The sequence below is a fragment of the Gymnodraco acuticeps genome, unplaced genomic scaffold (genome assembly GCF_902827175.1).
Source record: "Gymnodraco acuticeps unplaced genomic scaffold, fGymAcu1.1, whole genome shotgun sequence".
NCBI classification, from domain to species: domain Eukaryota; kingdom Metazoa; phylum Chordata; class Actinopteri; order Perciformes; family Bathydraconidae; genus Gymnodraco; species Gymnodraco acuticeps.
Window position 1 is genome coordinate 5,350,179 of NW_022992250.1, and position 18,252 is coordinate 5,368,430.

The 18,252-nt window shown below is 39.7% G+C and overlaps 1 protein-coding gene across 4 annotated transcripts in view; it reads right to left on the reverse strand.

Moving 5' to 3' along the window:
* Positions 1-335: 335 nt before the first annotated feature.
* LOC117540229 (actin-binding LIM protein 3-like) overlaps positions 336-18,252 on the reverse strand; it is a 63,524-nt gene continuing 45,607 nt past the window's right edge. Inside the window, exons 8-22 of one of the 4 annotated variants that reach the window (XM_034206811.1) lie at positions 16,903-16,961; positions 16,319-16,399; positions 15,650-15,811; positions 15,517-15,546; positions 14,736-14,844; positions 12,340-12,390; positions 9,744-9,860; positions 9,558-9,622; positions 9,096-9,237; positions 5,864-5,893; positions 3,758-3,813; positions 3,450-3,519; positions 3,282-3,289; positions 2,384-2,464; positions 336-1,923 (exon numbers count right to left, since the gene is read on the reverse strand). In XM_034206811.1, coding sequence (XP_034062702.1) covers positions 1,810-1,923; positions 2,384-2,464; positions 3,282-3,289; positions 3,450-3,519; positions 3,758-3,813; positions 5,864-5,893; positions 9,096-9,237; positions 9,558-9,622; positions 9,744-9,860; positions 12,340-12,390; positions 14,736-14,844; positions 15,517-15,546; positions 15,650-15,811; positions 16,319-16,399; positions 16,903-16,961 — 1,175 coding nt within the window. In that variant the 3' untranslated portion in view covers positions 336-1,809. Of the gene's footprint in view, positions 1,924-2,383; positions 2,465-3,281; positions 3,290-3,449; positions 3,520-3,757; positions 3,814-5,863; positions 5,894-9,095; positions 9,238-9,557; positions 9,623-9,743; positions 9,882-12,339; positions 12,391-14,735; positions 14,845-15,516; positions 15,547-15,649; positions 15,812-16,318; positions 16,400-16,902; positions 16,962-18,252 lie in introns of all 4 variants that reach the window. The other 3 variants (XM_034206810.1, XM_034206809.1, XM_034206812.1) reach the window with 3 other exon arrangements.

Sequence of the window (18,252 nt, forward strand, 5' to 3'; positions counted from 1 at the left end):
AAACAGCACTTTCACATTGATGCTTGAGTAATAATAAATGTAATGTCATGATATAAAAAATAAATGCATTATATCAGAGTAGTTGCACCTAATTCTTCCAAGAAACAGCTGGCCCAATGACATCAAAAGAAAAAAAACTACAAGTCTGAAATAAACACACTATCCAAATCATCATCAAGTATCCAGGGGTCTTGAAAAATGAAAATGAGGCAGTTGTGATGCTAAAAATCATTTATTCAGTTGCAGTGACAGACCCAGGTTTTGCCAATTATAATTGTCAGTGCCAAACAGTGTGCTTTAACGTAGGGTTGAAGACCTGTTTGCACAAACGCACACACAAACACACAGACACACATAACAGCATTATCTCCTATTTTACATTCAATCATAATCTATCCAACACATTCTGTTTTTATTAAATCTATTTCAGCTCAGTTTCTCTCCTCCCACCTATTTATCCCCAACATAAATCCTTTCCTTTTGGGACACCTGTCAACTGTTAAATACACTTTCTTTGTCACTGCTATTTTTCTCTTTGTATTTCTTCTCTTTATATTCCTTGTGCCTCTACTCTACTATTTCCGCAGTTTCTCCGTTCTTCATCTCTCCTTTTTCCTTCCTCCACTCGAGCATTGTTTTTCTCTCTTAAATAGGGGATCTGTATAATCCTCCATGAAAACCTCCATTAGTCATTTGCTTTAATTGTGCACACACACACACACACACACACACACACACACACACACACACACACACACACACACACACACACACACACACACACACACACACACACACACACACACACACACACACACACACACACACACACACACACACACACACACACACACACTTCAGTCTGGTTTAAATGTAATCCAGCAGCTGAAATTCTGAGCCGCCCCACGAGTGCTGCACGTACAGTATGAATTGGAAAAAGCTGACATAGTTAAATAAAATAAGCTAAACATAGATGTCTACTTTTTAAGTGTATAATACTAAACCTGATTTCAATGACACAGTTAATTCACACTAAACCTTAGCACCACTTCAGTGTACTGTACCGTCTGTCACTGATATGGCTTCAAGAATCAGTGTTTAGGTTAAAGTATCAGTGCTTTAGGTTAAACACTGATATGGCTTCAAGAAATTCTGACATCAAATTAACAAACATAGGCCGGTATTAAATCTCTCTTAATCTAAATCTAATGTGAACAAAACTATTGTCATTGATTTATGAGTGCCTGACAATAGTGTCTGAGTGGAGAAAACTGGATCCTTTTTCTCTCCAACAGTATGCCAGTTTGTCTTCCAAGCAGCATATCGGCTTCCTAAACGTTCTCCCTAATTTTCATCATGGAGGTACATTTGGTGCAGTATAGTAGGAAGTAGTCAGTTTACAGTCCAACTGGTCCCCATGATACTGCCACTGTTAACACACTGACATCTGCTGGTAGAAAAATGGAAAGGCAGACATTTCCTCCATTAAGTTTCTGTCTTATGCAGATCCAGTGCAGCCCATATGCTGACTCTCAAAGGTTTTATCCTTTCCTTCGAGTTTTCCTTCCCCTCCTTTCAGTTTTTCCTTCCCTTTTGGCCAGTTGGTTGCCTTGTGTATTGCTTAAGAAGAACAAACAAGATCAGGAGGCCAACGGTTCTAATTTTGCCTCCTCAAGGGAGGACAGACTTTTATTTCATCCTGTTTCTGTTCCACTGTCTGGGGTCAGCAGGCAGAGACTATTTCCCAGAGCACACAGAGTTGGCAATGGTCCTGTATTAGGGTTAAACAGTTCTAATGGATTCATTTTCTCAGAAGAGTCGGACCTGTTTCTTCAGTTCGTTTTTCTTCCACTGAACAAGAAGATCAAAGGCAGACATGGCCATCCCAAAGACTCTGAAGAACTCCTCCGGGGAGAGGTGACGCTGGGAGGAGACGTTTAGAGAGGGAGAGGAAATGATCAGTGTTTGAAAGGTTATTATTATTATTCTTTAAGTTACAGACTACTGGATAACCTGTAAAGTAACTATCTCTATCACTTCATATAACTGTCAAACTTTAATGAGAGACGTTCTTCAAAATAACTTTAATATTGGAACAGACCAACAGAATGAATGTTGTTTTCCACATAGGCCTATAAGGTTTTAACTGAAAATAATATAATGTATATAAGTAACTGTCATTTAGTTACACATTTATTCTCAACAACTGTAAACTAAATGTATTTAAGTTACATTTGACTAGTTACTTCTGTCTGTTTCAGAAGTTTGACAATAAACATTGAAGACATGAGTATAAAGATATGTCAGTCTGTCTGTGTTGTTGTCCATCTATATAAGACATTTAGCAAAGTATATTTTGTTAAAGCGTCGTGTAGAGGTTTACCTCCAGTCTGGCTCGGTCCACGTCACTCGGGAGACGCTGCTGCCCTCTGACTGACACTATTAGGGCTTCGTATGGGTAGATCTAACACACACACAAACAAAAGGAAATTATTTCTAAAAAGTGCACGTCAACACTTCTGAGGGGTTGTTTCAATGACATTTACATCTGCCATTCCTACAAGCTTCCTGCACCAACAGTCGGCACAGTTCCTTTGACAGAAACTGTAAATGTAACTGCATTCAGATGCTCCTTCCAAGGACTTTCACTTATAAGGTCATTCGTAATTGTTTACAGATGAAGTGTATTGACAACATCATTCACATGAGACTCTCTTGATCTTTGTCACCATCTAGTGGCAAACAGCAGCATCAACAACAATGACAGGCTAAAATGTATTAGAAAAATGTATGAAGTCTCTTTGTTTCGTTTCGGGTAATTATTCATGCAGATATAAGTATATAACCACTGAGTAACAGATTAAGAAACATCAATGTTTCTGCTGAAATGTGCTTGTTTTTCTTCTTCCATATAGCTTTACATAGTTTTAAGTCTGTGGACTCTTTAAATTAAACTTGTTTTTAGAGTTGTTGTACTCATTACACTTAATTGCACACATTGGTCAGTGCAACTAAGCATTTGTTGCAGTCTTTTTTCACTATCATTAAATGCAGTAATAAAAAAGATAATAGAATATTCTTCCTTAATAGTGAGAAATATAAATACTCTTAATATGTTAACTTTGCTGTTAATAAAATGAGGCAGTCAGTTTTAGTTGGTGTTACTGAGTGACAATCAGACGGCTGTTTACTGTAAACTTTAAAAAGGCAACACATCATCCTTATCTGTTACTTTTGATCCGGAACGTTATTTGTAGTTCAGTAATGGTTGGCTTTCTTACCTTGTATTCTACAAGAAAAGGAGGAGAGAAATTACAATATCAGTCACATAAACTGCATTTGTTGACTCTTGTTTTTAAAAAATCATTCTATACAGTCTTAATAACATGCACTGGGAGAAAACTAGAAGGACTGAGGATAAGGAGATTTCAAGTGTACAATAGGCTTACCTCTGATCTGCCAATTAACTGCATTACTGCTGTCATATTGGTAATAATCTGCACCCGCACTGCCAGGCTGCTAGAACACAACAAGAGCAGTTTAGCAAACATGCAGCAAGAAGATGATAAAGGGAAAGGATCTAGCAAAGCAGAAAGAAATCATAAAATATTACATCTATAGAAAGTTCCATCAGTGGGAATTCTGTATAATAATGTATCAATTAGAAATATAATACCAATATGAAGTCAGTTACTGATTTATTTTGCCGCAGGAAGTAAACTCATAGAAATCACAGTTAACATGATAGGTTGCTTACCCTCAGTCCATTTTTGCCGTAGCTTGGCAACGAGGATGATTTGGCAATGCATGAGTCTGGAAGAACAAATATAAACACATAACCATAAACAAACACATAAATTATGCAAAAATAATACTAACACACTCAATTGATGAATGGGAGTGCAGTACCTCTATAAACAGGCAGTTTCCAGAGGGTTAGAATTGTTAAGGGGCCCTGTGATGCTAATTTTTAGGTTTCTTATTTATATTTTGTGCTCTACTGTGACATGTTTTTCTCATACTGCCTGTACTGCAGCACCTCTTTTCACCCTCTGTCTGAAACCAGACCACACCCTGCTCTGATTGGTTGAGCTGGCCGGCTCTGCTGTGATTTCTCAAGCAAATTACGTACAATGTGTTGGAGCGCTAGCCAATAGAAGCGCCAGTGTTATGTAGTGATGTCACAGTGATGTACATGTGATGTGGTTGTTAAATGTACTCCCTTAATAGAAATAAATAAAATAGAATGAGATATTATTCTCTTCACCATTTTATATTTGACCAATAAAACCCTACCAAAACTCTGATTTCATGAATCTTTTTTAAATATATATTTCCTTTTGTTGTCACGGGCCTGCAGCATAGTAGCATCTCTCCTGTAACCGTTGGTAACCAGCAGCATCCTAGCGTCCTGTATTTGTGTTGTGCACTAATGCAGTGAGGCAGCAGATGGCAGTGGAGTCACACTAATCCGCTCAAGTCATTTTTCCGTTTCTCTCACTTCTACTTTCACATCTTTGTTTCACTATTCCCTCTTCCTTCATATTTCCTCTTCCCCTTCCTCCCTCCTTCTCTTCTTCCTGTCCTTCTCTCTTGTTCACTGCAGTTGTTCAATGGAATTAAATTACACAGCGATGTCAAAGAGCCGAGACAAAACACCCTGATGCAGTAAAAACTATTGGTGTGTAGAGCTGTGTGAGTGTGTGACGCTGAAATTATAATGGGTTTTCCTTCAACACTCTTTCAACAAAAAAATGAGATACAGTTGGATAGATAAGTCATGCCGTGTCTCAGAAATATGTTTGTGCCCTGATGCCAAACAGTGTGAAAACAAATTGCCTTAGCAAGTTTATATTTATTTAGTCTAGTCTCAGCTGCCAATTGAATCATTGCTCTTAAGGTTTTGGAGCAATTTGTTCAATCATTTTATCAGTTATTCTATTCTAATGGCACGATCCATGGCAAAAGAATTGTCTAGATGGTGTCCAAAAACATATTTGAAGCCAAGTTAATTGAGTTAGGATTAGGGATGTGCGGATTTGATACTCTTTATTGGTGTTGGTCTGATCTCATTCAATATTTATATCTTTCAACAACGGTCATTAAGGCAAAGGCTTCATAGAGCATTAAGAAAAGTAATCTACACTTTGTATTCTAAATAATTAGATTGAAACTTTTGTACAAAGTTGCACTTTCAATTTCATTTTTTAATATTGCAATGCTGCTGACCAATCGACATGCTGCTAACAGTTTGGGTTCTAAAAAGTATAGATAAAATGCATTGTATGTATTTCTTTCTTCAAAGAAGTAGACAATCTCTTTCACAGTATAAGGTATAGTTCTATAAAGATTATGGCAAAGAGATCACAGTAACAAAAACAGTCCAAACGTTTAATAAACAAAGTGATTTCATAGGACTCGTCTATCTTTACAATCAAAAGTGTCCTGTGTCACTGTGGCTTGACAAACAGATGGCCGAGGGGTTCAGGTCGGTGATCCTGGATCAGTGCCTGCTGCTGAAGAAAAGCTGCTAAACGTGGACCTAAGCTACAGAGGCATTCATCTTCCCACCTGTAACCCTAAAGAAAGTGTGTGTGTGTGTGTGTGTGTGTGTGTGTGTGTGTGTGTGTGTGTGTGTGTGTGTGTGTGTGTGTGTGTGTGTGTGTGTGTGTGTGTGTGTGTGTGTGTGTGTGTGTGTGAGAGAGAGAGAGAGAGTTGATAACAATCGGATTTAAAGTTGAGCTGCAGAACAGATAGGACGGCGAGGATCAGAGGGAAGATAGCCCACGGTGGAGCCGTCGCCTTGAGATGACCTCAGAGATACGATATCAGAAACACACTAATGAACCACTCTCACACTCACCGCTGTCTAAACTGTTGACGGACTTGGGAGCTGAGAATGTAGAAACAGTGAGGAAAGAAAAGAAGAAGAAAAGGAAGAAGACACACTTCATTATTTCATGACAGATACACCTCGGAAATACAACTTCTCTTGCATCATAAGTCAAAACTTTTTTTAGTCCTTATGAATTATCAAAGAAGCATTAGCAGATATAACCTGTACCTGAATACTGGTTTAGAAGCTCTTAGCGAAGTCAAGTTATTACATGAGATTATAAAGCTGTCATAGTAACAGGACAAACAGAAATGAGAGGGCAGCTTTTAGTGGAAGGGAAATAAAAAAGGCCAGCTGTTGTGGGACATCTATAAAACATCAGCTGTGTGAAGATATGCCCCTGACAGCATTAACATGCCGACAAATCACTATCGCGACCTACACATCATATTAAATATGAAGCAGCATGGGCACATTCATGAAGCATTGAGCCGCACGTTAAAAATGCATATGTATACAGCAACCAACCACCAAACTTTGAGAAAAAATTATCTTAAAATGCAGCAGATTATAATTACAAACATAGATGCCGGAATTTGGAAAATAGAAATATAACTTTTATCTTTTTATTATATTAATTGATAAGTGAAAAAACTAATGATATGATAAAGCTCTGAGGGGTTGAACTGAGGCACAGTAAATTCACAATGCTGACATACTGATGTGGAGCAGGTGCAATGTTCACCATCTTGGATTAGCGTGCTAGCATGCTAACAATAGCCATTCAGCACTAAATATAAAACACAGCTGAGGCCAAAGGGCAATGTAATTAATTTGACAGCTATTTTGTTGTAAACCAAAGTGTTGAACACACTGAAATGTTGACCAGTCAATAGATGGACGTCATTATAATTCATCCTGAGGGGAACATGAACGTGTGTATCAAGTGTCATGGCAATTATTGAGATTTTTCAATTATAACGACAGAGGTGAACCTAATGAAAGCACTAGAGGAAAAGTCACGGGATCCAAAAGGTAATTAGGGTTCATCCGATTAGGGACCATAAATGCCTGATTAAAAGTGTTCCAATCCGTTTCGTAGATGTTAAGCTATTATCAAATGTAAGTAAAAACTTTAAACTCCCATTGATTCAAAAGGAAAACAATTAGGAGGTCACAAAAGTGATTTGAATTTATCCTCAGGGGACCATGAACGTTTTTTATTGCAATTCATCTAATGGTATCAGTTATTCCTCTCTGTACTGAAGTGGTGGCCCAACTGACTGACATTGCTATCACCATCCCTAGAATGGAGCAATTTCATTCCTTCCATTATTTAGTAGGAGTTTGTGTTGCTTCTATCCAACTGTGGGCATCCCATTTAGAAATGAACCTCCTCTGAAGAATAGATGAGCAAACACCTCTCAGTATTTTTCTCATCAGTGTAATAACAGCAGACACTATAAACCCAGAGTGATTACACAGCAGTGAACACACACACATTATCCACACCTCTCTGTCTGACCTCACTGTGCACAGAGCTCATTTCCCTCTCTCCACCGCTCTCTGACCCTGATTTAGCTCGGAGCTTCATGTCATACATCTTCTTTGAACGGCTCTAAATTGCTCTAGCTTCTCACTCCGACACTCTTTTGAATAAAATTCACTCTCAATCTCGTTCGCTCTTTCCTTCTCTCTCCTGTTAACACTCTTTTTTATTCCCATTTGACCTCCACAGTCTCTCCTTTTTTGTCTCTGGGAACAATAAGAGAGCTAATATAGATTACTGCTCGAGGAAAATGGTAAAAACATGCATTTCCTAATCTCAAACTTTTACAAACGCAGGCTGATCATCACCATTAACCTGACTGAACCAGATAAAATATTTAGCTGTGAACCTAAACACAGTCTCGAACCTCAAACAACCTTAAAGGATCATATCTGCATTTACTTTATTAACTACTTTTAAAAGCAGAGTTTACAATGATGCTTTAAATCAGTTTTGGCTTGTTTGGAAAACATTCATGGTTCCCAGTGGATACACCTGGTTACTTTAATGACTGCCTACTTTTTCCTGTAGCTCCAGGAATATGGTTTTGATAACGTTTTGTATGCAAGGTATTGAAGTGTTGGATCGATGGCCTTGATATTTGGTAAACACATATCCAGATTAATTGTAATAACTTTGTCGATCCCTCTGCTTTTTATTTAGTGCCATCAACAGGGAAACTTTAGGTTTTGCAAATACTTAAATTAATATCTAAACACTCTGAAAAACGTAATGGCATACCCAATAGCCTCAACAGTATTTTGTTATTGGCGCTAATTAGCCACAAATAGACGTCAAGTATACAACATGTAGGTAAATATACAAAAGCAGCACTTTCTCTCAGATTTAAAGAAGTGACCACACACACACACACACACACACACACACACACACACACACACACACACACACACACACACACACACACACACACACACACACACACACACACACACGCACACACACACACGTAATTCATCAGTGTGTTCGGGCCATTCTGTTGCTCATGCTTTGGTTTCTCTCACTGTGATTGGCTGCACTGGCTGCAGGCAGTGAGAGTGGCAGGAGTTCACCTTATTACAGTCAGCCCAGGTGTTCCTCACCCACCACCACCTCCTTCCAAAGCATTTCCATGTGCCAGGTAGGCCGTCATCTACAAAGCTGACCCCTGACCTGTTGACTAACCTGAAGTTACAAATATCAGATTGCCACCCTCAAATAGAGTTTAGACTCGATCTAACCATTAAAGGGGCCCTATTATGCACATTTCAGGTTCATATTTGTATTTCATGTCCTCTACTGTGACATTTTTACTTGCTTTAATTTCAAAAAGGTATTTATTTTTCTCATACTGCCTGTCTTTTCACCCTCAGTCTGAAACCAGAGCCCAGTCTGCTTTGATTGGTTAGCTAGCCGGCTCTGTTCTGATTGGTCAAAGGCTTAGAGATGTCCCGCCCCTAAGCCTATCACGTATAATGTGTTGGAGCGCTAGCCAAAAGTAGCGCGACACAGTGATGTCAATATGTTAAGGAAGTAAACAAAGGACTACTATCACTGTGTTTCAGGCAGGGGGGGAGCTGATGGGAAATACACACTAACCCTAAGAAGAGGCAAACTCACATGAAGACACACATAGCCTACACGTGTGCACCTTAAACTCACATTATGACACACACACACACACACATTCCTGAGTGACCACAGACTTACAGCCGTTGAGAGAGCTGTAGGCCAGGTTGTTCAGCGCCTCCTTGCTGCTACAGCGGGAACTGCGCCTGCTGCTCCATTGGTCATTGTCGTGACAACCGGACCGCGCTTTCATCTCCTCCTTCAGGATCATCCTGCCAATTCCCTGCAGGGAGGAAAAAGGAGGAATAGAAGGATGGGTTAAATAAAGGGGCCAGAAAAGAAGGTGGGAAAATGGACTGATAGATGGAGCAATAAGAGGTGGTTAAGTGGGATGGATGCAGGGGTCAATATATGGTGATGGAATAGAGCAGGGAAAAGGCGATGGTTGTTGTTTGGATGGATATAGGGAAGGAGAAAGAAGGAGGGAGGAGCAGCATCATGTCCACTGGTGAGGTTGGAAAGTGGCATTTAATTACCTAGCTCATTAAATATTAACAGTTTAAATATAAAAGGGAGAAGCATTAGAACCTCATCTTCTTTTACCTTGTTTATATTTTGATTCCATCCATCCTCTTCTCCTCCGGCAGAAAACCTCCTCACCTTGGAGACTGGAGAGAAATGGAGGAAATTAAAGTCAGAGAGAGATGGGAGGTAAAAGAGTAAATAGAGAATTCTAAGCATGTCTGTTAGCAGAAATGTGTTTTTATTTAGAACAGGAGGGAGCCTAACCTTTTGGAGAGCCGGTATATGGGTAGTAGTTGGAGTCCGGGTGATAAATGCTGCTGCAGTTGGAGGTGGAAAGGCGACTGGAATTCAGGAGGTTCTCATTGGTCTTACTCTTAAAGACTGTCGGAGAGGCAGATATGTCTGAGGGAGAAGGAATAAACAAGAAATCCTCAACACAATTTGTGAGATCACAAAACCTTTTTCACCCAAGCATTGCTAGGCTAATTTCAATCAATCAATCAATCAATCAATCAATCAATCAATCAATCAATCAATCAATCAATCAACGTTTATTTATATAGCCCAATATCACAAATGTTACATTTGTCTCAGTAGACTTTACAGTTTGTACAGAATATGAATACCCTCTGTCCTTGGACCCTCGCATCGGACAAGAAAGAACTTCCAAAGAAACCCCTCAGTTAATGGGGAAAAATTGAAGTTTTAATTGACATGCCTCAAATAACAACACAGCATTGAGAAAGGAAAAGTCAACCATGATGCAAGGAAGTTAACAAATGTTCTGCTTTACCAGGAATGGATTATTTGTGTTGCTTGTTGTTGGTCTAACTGAGGTGTTGTGTCTTTTCTTTGTGTGTGCATGTAGGAGAAACAAGACGGAAAAAGTAGTGCATTTACTCACAGAGAAGGGGGGGCACAGCAGGGGGGAGGAAGGGAGGAGGAGAAGGCATCAAAAGCAAGGGAACAGAGAAGGAGGTCAGAGATGATGAGATGGGATATGATGCAAAACTTCCAGTAAGCAAGCAAAGTTGTCAAGGCTGATGTTTTCCTTGTGAGGATGAAAGGATGCAATATCTTCAAGGAAATTGTTGCTTTTGTTAAGACGGGGGAAAGAGCGTGAGGGTGACATATAAGAAAGGTCGTATTTCTACTGATGCTGTGAATACATGGATGTGTCCTTTAATCTTTGGACCATCAGATCTTACACTGGACATAGAAAAAATAGCAATATGTCTCCTGTTTGTGTGTTTTTTTATTCAGAAAAGGATTATGAGGTGATCTTTCCTTGTTTAAATGGGACTTTCATGCAGGATATATGCAGACAAGGTTTTGGCAGAGGTTTTGGCAGAGGGAAAACAGCAACACCCTGAACCTGGTGATATCTATACACCTAAAATATTATAAGAAGCATTAAAAGGCACTTAAAGAAAACCATAAAACGTTCAGTTGTAATCATTTGATGGCTACATCTGCTATTAGGACGCTTGCTTTTATATTTGAGCTGCAGCCAGGTTTGACTTTGACATACATTATGGCACTGAGAATATATCGTATAAACCTGATTATGGCACTTTGCCTTAATATGAAAACTGCTCTATAAATTATTTGTGCTGTAAACCAAAATTCATCCACAGAGCCCAGATCACAGATTGCCTGCTCAGACGGAAGAGAGAGGCTTGTCAGCATTTTGTTTCTGGGGCGCTGTAAGTCTGTCCGACCTGCCATCTGAGCGCTGATGGATCACCCACACACTCTAAATATTTGCCATTGCTTCTCTTAGTTTTACATCACCTTTTGAATCGCAGATTAAAACTGTAGTTTCATCTCTGATGTGGCCACGTCTACCCACCATCAGAGCTATGCAGGTCAGCTGACAGTAACATTATTATCCCACACATATTTATTTAGACTCCAATAAATAATGATGGTTGTGATGTGATGGGAATACTACAATCCGCCTTGATCTATTCTGTAACTAATGCAGTATTCTTGTTTTTACACATTTAAAAATCTCTTCTAACCAGTTTTGTATTTTTAAGGTAACATAAGGCCAGGGATTGTAATGCTAAGCAGGTGGCGCACTGTGAATGTAATGTAGGAGAAACACTTATGACATTGAATATGGATCGGTCACATCTTGGCAGATAGCCACTCCCCTTAATAAGATAATTATAGGGGCTGCTATTAAGATTTGTGTTTAAGTTTAATTTATGTTTAAGCAACTTGATTTTGAGGTGTCTTTACTTACAGTTACATTCACTTTAATAAAAAGGTGACTCGTGAATCCGATCAGTGTCAGGTGGACAGTTTCATTCGTACTTATTGTTTCAGTTCGCCAATTAGACAGTAATAAGAATATTTTCACAAAGAAGGAATGTCTCTAACTGTACTAAGTAAAACCTTTTGTAGCAAAAACAATGAATATATCAAAATGGAATTATCTAAGGATATTTTATTTATTTTTAGTTTTCTTCCAACTTCAAATCAAAATATTGGGCAAGACTTAGAGCCTATAAACCCTACAACCCAGGGCTAGACAATGACTAGTCAACCAAAGAGCATTATTTGAGAAAACATTTGAAATATAGGAGTAAACTATGGCTGCAGCCTGTGCAGGATTGCAAAAATAAATGCTTTAGCTTCCTCTGCCTGTTTTTATTTTGAGAGTTGTTGTCGAGGAGAATGGCATGTCATCAGAAGCACCAGATGTAGGACAGATCTTGTATCTAATGGATTCATTAAGTGAGACAAACAGAAGCATGTGTCATAGTGAGAATGCTTTTACAACCAACCGGCTGACAGGTAGACAGCCTAACACAAGCTATAAAGGAGACGACATTGTGAGGAATACACCAACCTTTTCTTTTATAGATGGGGGGTTTCCTGTAGATGTTGCTGTCCTCAGAATCTAAGGACAGAAACAACGAGAGGATGAGCGTGGAAAGAAAGGAAGAGTAGGGGAGGAGGAGAAGAGGAGAGGAGTCTGTATTTCCTTACTCACACTGTCCCACCAATTAAATTGTGTACATTTAACCGTACATCTGACAGTGCGGGTAATAAACTGTCATGTCGGAGATACGGCCGTGCATCCAGACAACCTGATTGACGTGCAGAGAGGCTGATTAATACAGATTCAGGCTTATTACTGGATAGAGCAGCAGATGGCACAGGAATAAAGAAGAGGGAGGAGAGCAGTTGAAGGGTGGATAAAGGGCCGGATGGAAAAGATAAAGTGGAGGAGAGAGAAAGAATCAGAAATGACAGGAGCATGTACAGTATTACCTTGTAGCTCATATTTGGGGGATAATTGTGTTTTAATGGTGGTTTTGAGTGCTGGATAAGCACTACTACACATTACTGCAATATAAGAACAACTAAAATAAGAAAACATTATAAATACTTCCAAATTCCGCACAGTGTACCACTAAATCTTCCAAAGTTAGAGGTTTGACTCCCAGTGGGCCATCAGAGCTACATTTGTATGCCCTCGTGATACCGCAAAGCACTTTGGATAAAAGCATCCACCAAATACATTTCGCTCCATGTTGAAAAGCATGAAGGGAGTGCTGTCGCAGGGGCTGGCAAGGAATAACAGCCTTGGAAAAACCGGAGAGGGGACATTCAGTGAGAAATGGAAAAGGAAGGAGGGAATGATGGAGGGAAACCAAATGCACAGCTTGCAGTGAAAAGCAAAGGCCTTTCAAAGTGAAGGGAACAAAGACAGATTGAAACGTCAGGGGCATTAAGTTGATAAAATGGACGGTTGATGGGAGTGTTTAAATAAAATGATCTGGTATTAGTTGTTAGATTACAGCGCTCATATGTTATACAAGAGCTGCAGATCAGTAAGATAAATCAGATAAAGGATCCCTGCTGGAGTAAAATGAAATAACTACTGTATAGTTTTATGGAGCGATGAATCATTTTCTCCTCTGCTAAGATGGTGTTGGAAACTCGCTCGGGATCCAAAATTGTATAAGATTAGTTTTCTTTATCAATGGGTCTATGAAATATAAACTAAAAAGTGAAACATTCCAGCCACAGTTCCAAACAGCCCAAAGTAGAGTCTTGATGTTGTTTTTGTTTCACTCATTCAAAACCCAAAGATATTGCCAATCATTTAAAATGGAAAAAAATGGAAAATCCTATTAAAATAAATGTATATAAATACATTTTCTGTCAACAACTGACTTCAGTACTTGTAATTATGCTGATAGTTATTTCAAATGACAACAGGTCACTAAGGAATGAGGTTGTGTGGGTTAGGAGAGCTATACTCTGGTTCTGGGGTCAGGGTTCTAGCTAAATATAAATACTTGTGATGATTAAAGAGGCCCTATTATGCTTATTGGGGTTTTGTCTTTCCTGTAGTGTGTTATATAGATTTTCATGCATGTAAATTGTCTGAAAAAAGTGTATTTCCATCAGCTCCCCCCCTGCCTGAAACACCGTGATAGTATAGTACCGTGATCCTTTGTTTACTTCCTTAACATAATGACATCACTGTGTCGCGCTACTTTTGGCTAGCGCTCCAACACATTATACGTGATAGTCTTAGGGGCGGGACATCTCTAAGCCTATCAGAGCAGACTGGGCTCTGGTTTCAGACTGAGGGTGAAAAGAGGTGCTGCAGCACAGGCAGTATGAGAAAAATAAAGAGCTTTTTGAAATTAAAGCAAGTAAAAATGTCACAGTAGAGGACATGAAATACAAATATGATATAGGGCCCCTTTAATGGTTAGATCGATTCTAAACTCTATTTGAGGGTGGGTGAGGTTACAATCTGATATTGGTAACTTCAGGTTAGTGGTCAGCTTTGTAGATGACGGCCTACCTGGCACATGGAAATGCTTTGGGGCTTGGAAGGAGGTGGTGGTGGGTGAGGAACACCTGGGCTGACTGTAATAAGGTGAACTCCTGCCACTCTCACTGCCTGCAGCCAGTGCAGCCAATCACAGTGAGAGAAACCAAAGCATGAGCAACAGAATGGCCCTGAACACACTGATGAATGACATATGTGTGTGTGTGTGTGTGTGTGTGTGTGTGTGTGTGTGTGTGTGTGTGTGTGTGTGTGTGTGTGTGTGTGTGTGTGTGTGTGTGTGTGTGTGCGTGTGTGTGTGTGTGTGTCAGGGGACATGACACCCACTCAAAGAGCTCGAACATCTTTCCAGTTAGGGACTTCCTGTTTTCTGTGTACATATGTGTGTGTCTGTGTGTGTGTGGTGCATGTATATGCTTGAGTGGGCACATTACCGGGGAGATAGTAATGCAGGGGGGAGCCTCCGTGGCGGCTGTGTGAGGGAGAGTCAGTGAAGGCGGAGCTGGAACGCCTCGTCCTCAGCTCAACACCGTCCAAGAGATCCTGGAGAGAGAGAGGCTGCCTTAGAGTAATGTGTTCGGTCTACTAAATGCAGCAAATCATACTACACAAGATGGCAGAGTACACCGTTTTTAAGGCTTTTATAGGCCTTTTAACTGCAAAGCAACCACAATTTGAATGAGGTAGTTTGTCATTTCGGGAAATATGATTACTTACGTTTTGTGGCAGAATATGGATTGGATTGATACCCGCTAAATAGAAGGCTTGAGCAGCTTCATTAACACTAAAACTTAGAATGATCTGCACCAAAACAGCTATGTTTGAATACAACAAGTTGTAGTTTAGCAAGGAGCTTATTCATTTATCTGTCAGTTTTTAGATGTTTTGCCTACCTTCTCTATAGCCTAGGCAGCCATCATTAGAACCATTATTTCTAAACGTGACAACTGAGCTTTCTCTTTCCAAAATGTATAATTTGTTTACTTTCCTCTGCAGAACTCACTGAAATAATTGATATGTGAGGTGACATGAGGTGCCATTGGGCTAAACAGTGAGGTGGCCCCCGTTTGACCAAACGCATGCAACCAATAGAACAGAAACAATCAGAGATGAATTTGTTGTGGACCTGGTGCCCATCCCTGCTGCGGTTTGTTGATATTTCACAAACAACTCTATCATTCGTAAATCTTGATTGTTGATAGATGGAGTACTTACATGAGAGTAGGCTGATAAGGAGCCCAATGACTGGATGAGAAAAACAAAAAAAATGTATATTGTCTTCAAATGAATTATTTTTTTTTTAAATGATGCGGTAACTTCATGATTGATTGTGAGCATGTGTGTGTACCTGTACGCAGCTGTATCTCTCCAAAGTGTCATCAGAGTTGTGTGTGTGTGCATGGTCTGCCTGATAAGGGATGATGTCAGGCCTCTGGTTGTCATAGATGGCTTTGACCCGGGGCAGAGCCGCCAGCTGCTTATAGTCCAACACTTCACCGTCGCCTTTGGACTGCAAGAGAGAGAGAGAGAGAGGACATGGAAAAGAAGTAGAACATTGGGCGTAAATAGACATTTAGGAAAATAAATGCACACATACACAGACATGAAGTAAAAGAAACAGAAGGGTACAGAGAGGTGTGAACAAACAGTTAAAACTTATAAAGAGTAGACCAAAAATAAACTAGTGAGTATGTGACATTAAAATACCTAAAGCCTCGATAAATGACAATTTACTAACAACTTAAGACCAATCTACTATAAATTAGGTCATACAAAATGAAAAAAAAGGTCTTAAATTTACTTTAGACACATAATGATGGCTCTACGTTGCTGCAGACAGAATAAAGCCAGGGGAGAGAGCAGGGAGTCTGCATGGAGACAGATAGTGTTGGCAGAGAGAGCTGTCAGCGACTCTTTGTGCTTCTGTCGCTGTTGGTTGGATTTTGATTGACGGCAGTGACAGCTGAGGGCGTAACTATAGCATTGATGGCGTAACCATGGCGACGACGGTACTCACACAGATGAGCCGGTGAGGGGAGCCGAGGAGAGGAGAGGAACCCGGAGAAGAAATGGACACCGTCTCCGAGGTGCGCCTCAGCTGGTGGGACAGATGGGAGAGGGAAGTTAGCTCAAATATACAAAAGACATGTTATTACATACTCAAGGTAAAATATTAATGATGATAGTAACAATACTTTCTCTTGCTCCGTTAAAAGTGATCATCTTTATCATGGATGATTACAAATTGAGAAAGTTATGTTTACTTGTGTTCTTACAATGTGGAACCATACTTTTACAATACGGTATATTAAGACTAAATTAACAACTGGTGTAATATAAAAATATATATAATAATAATAAACCTAAAAAAAAGCCACTAACACTAGATTTTCAGGACAATATCATTAAAGTTTGTCCATTATAAAAACACCCATGTTAACTACATACCACAAGTGTTTAGCTTCTCATAAAACAAACTAGTTTGGAAACAAAGAATAATAAATGTCTGACCCAGGGAGCCAAAGAGAAACACAAAGAGAGGACAGAAACAGAAATAGAGAGACATGGCAGGGACTTGTGGGTATTTTGAGTATCGCCCACCCTCAGTTTCCTCTCCAGTCGAGCGGCTTCTTTACACATGGGGTGCCAAACCTCTGAACCTGCACACAAACACAAAAACAGACTACCTGGTTTACTGTGTGTGGGCAGCAGCCATACTGTTTTATGCGATCCTATAAAGAGTAGATCAGCCTTTCTCAAGTGCATGGACATAAATCATAAATCACACACACACACACACACACACACACACACACACACACACACACACACACACACACACACACACACACACACACACACACACACACACACACACACACACACACACACACACACACACACACACACACACACACACACACACACACACACACACACACACAGTGCATAGTGGAGGCAGTTTGTCTGGTCTGAGGACAAAGGATGTATGCCTTCATGTCTCCCCACACAAACAAACAAAGAGGAAGAGAGAGAGAGAGAGAGAGGAACAGATTTTAAACATGCTAGCAGTGTGGTTCAACTAAGCGATAGCAATGTCAATGATGAACTACCACTTTGTCCTCAAATATCTCGACTATCAGAGGGATTGTCATAAAATGATGTTTATTTTTACTTCTATATACCGATTCCAAAATTCAGTGCTTCTCAAAGTGTGGTCCGCGGACCACTGGTGGTCCGTGATCGCCCCCTAGTGGTCCGTGAGTATATTGGTAACATTTCACATTTGAAATTAATTAATCAATTTAAGTTTTCCGCACTATCGCGGGAATATCTCCGCAATGGAGCAAGGTTACGTTTCACTTTCGATTGCATGATATAGCCCAGCACAACACCTTCATCACACATGTTGCCACTTGTTTGTACCATTTTCAGGCGATTTGTAATCTGTTCTAGAAAAACGATGTGTTTTTTGATATTTGTGGAGTTAGGTGGTCCGCGAGTGTTTATTTATTGGTTAAGTGGTCCTTGGTATGAAAAAGTTTGAGAAACACTGCAATAGATGAACGTGCGTATCACCTGATACAGATTACAGATTCAAATTAAGTGCATTTAAACAAACCAAAAAACATAATACTGTTATTAATAGCTGTATACTGTGTAGAGTAACCATGTAAGGCTGTAATGTGATTGCTATCATTGTTGTACTGACTAGCTCAGGTTAAACACTTCATAAACATCAACAAATATATATATGTACAGACTGTTATGGAAATAATTATCATAGACGCCAATTTGTAACATACAGGACAAACCTTGATGTCTGTTTACCTTCTTTAAGGACACAGGCTGCTTAGCCAATAATATTATTGTTCCCATTCTGTGACCGGTCAATACTGGGTCACAGATGGTCTGTGTTGTGGGTACACTGGGACACTTCCTTCTCTGTAT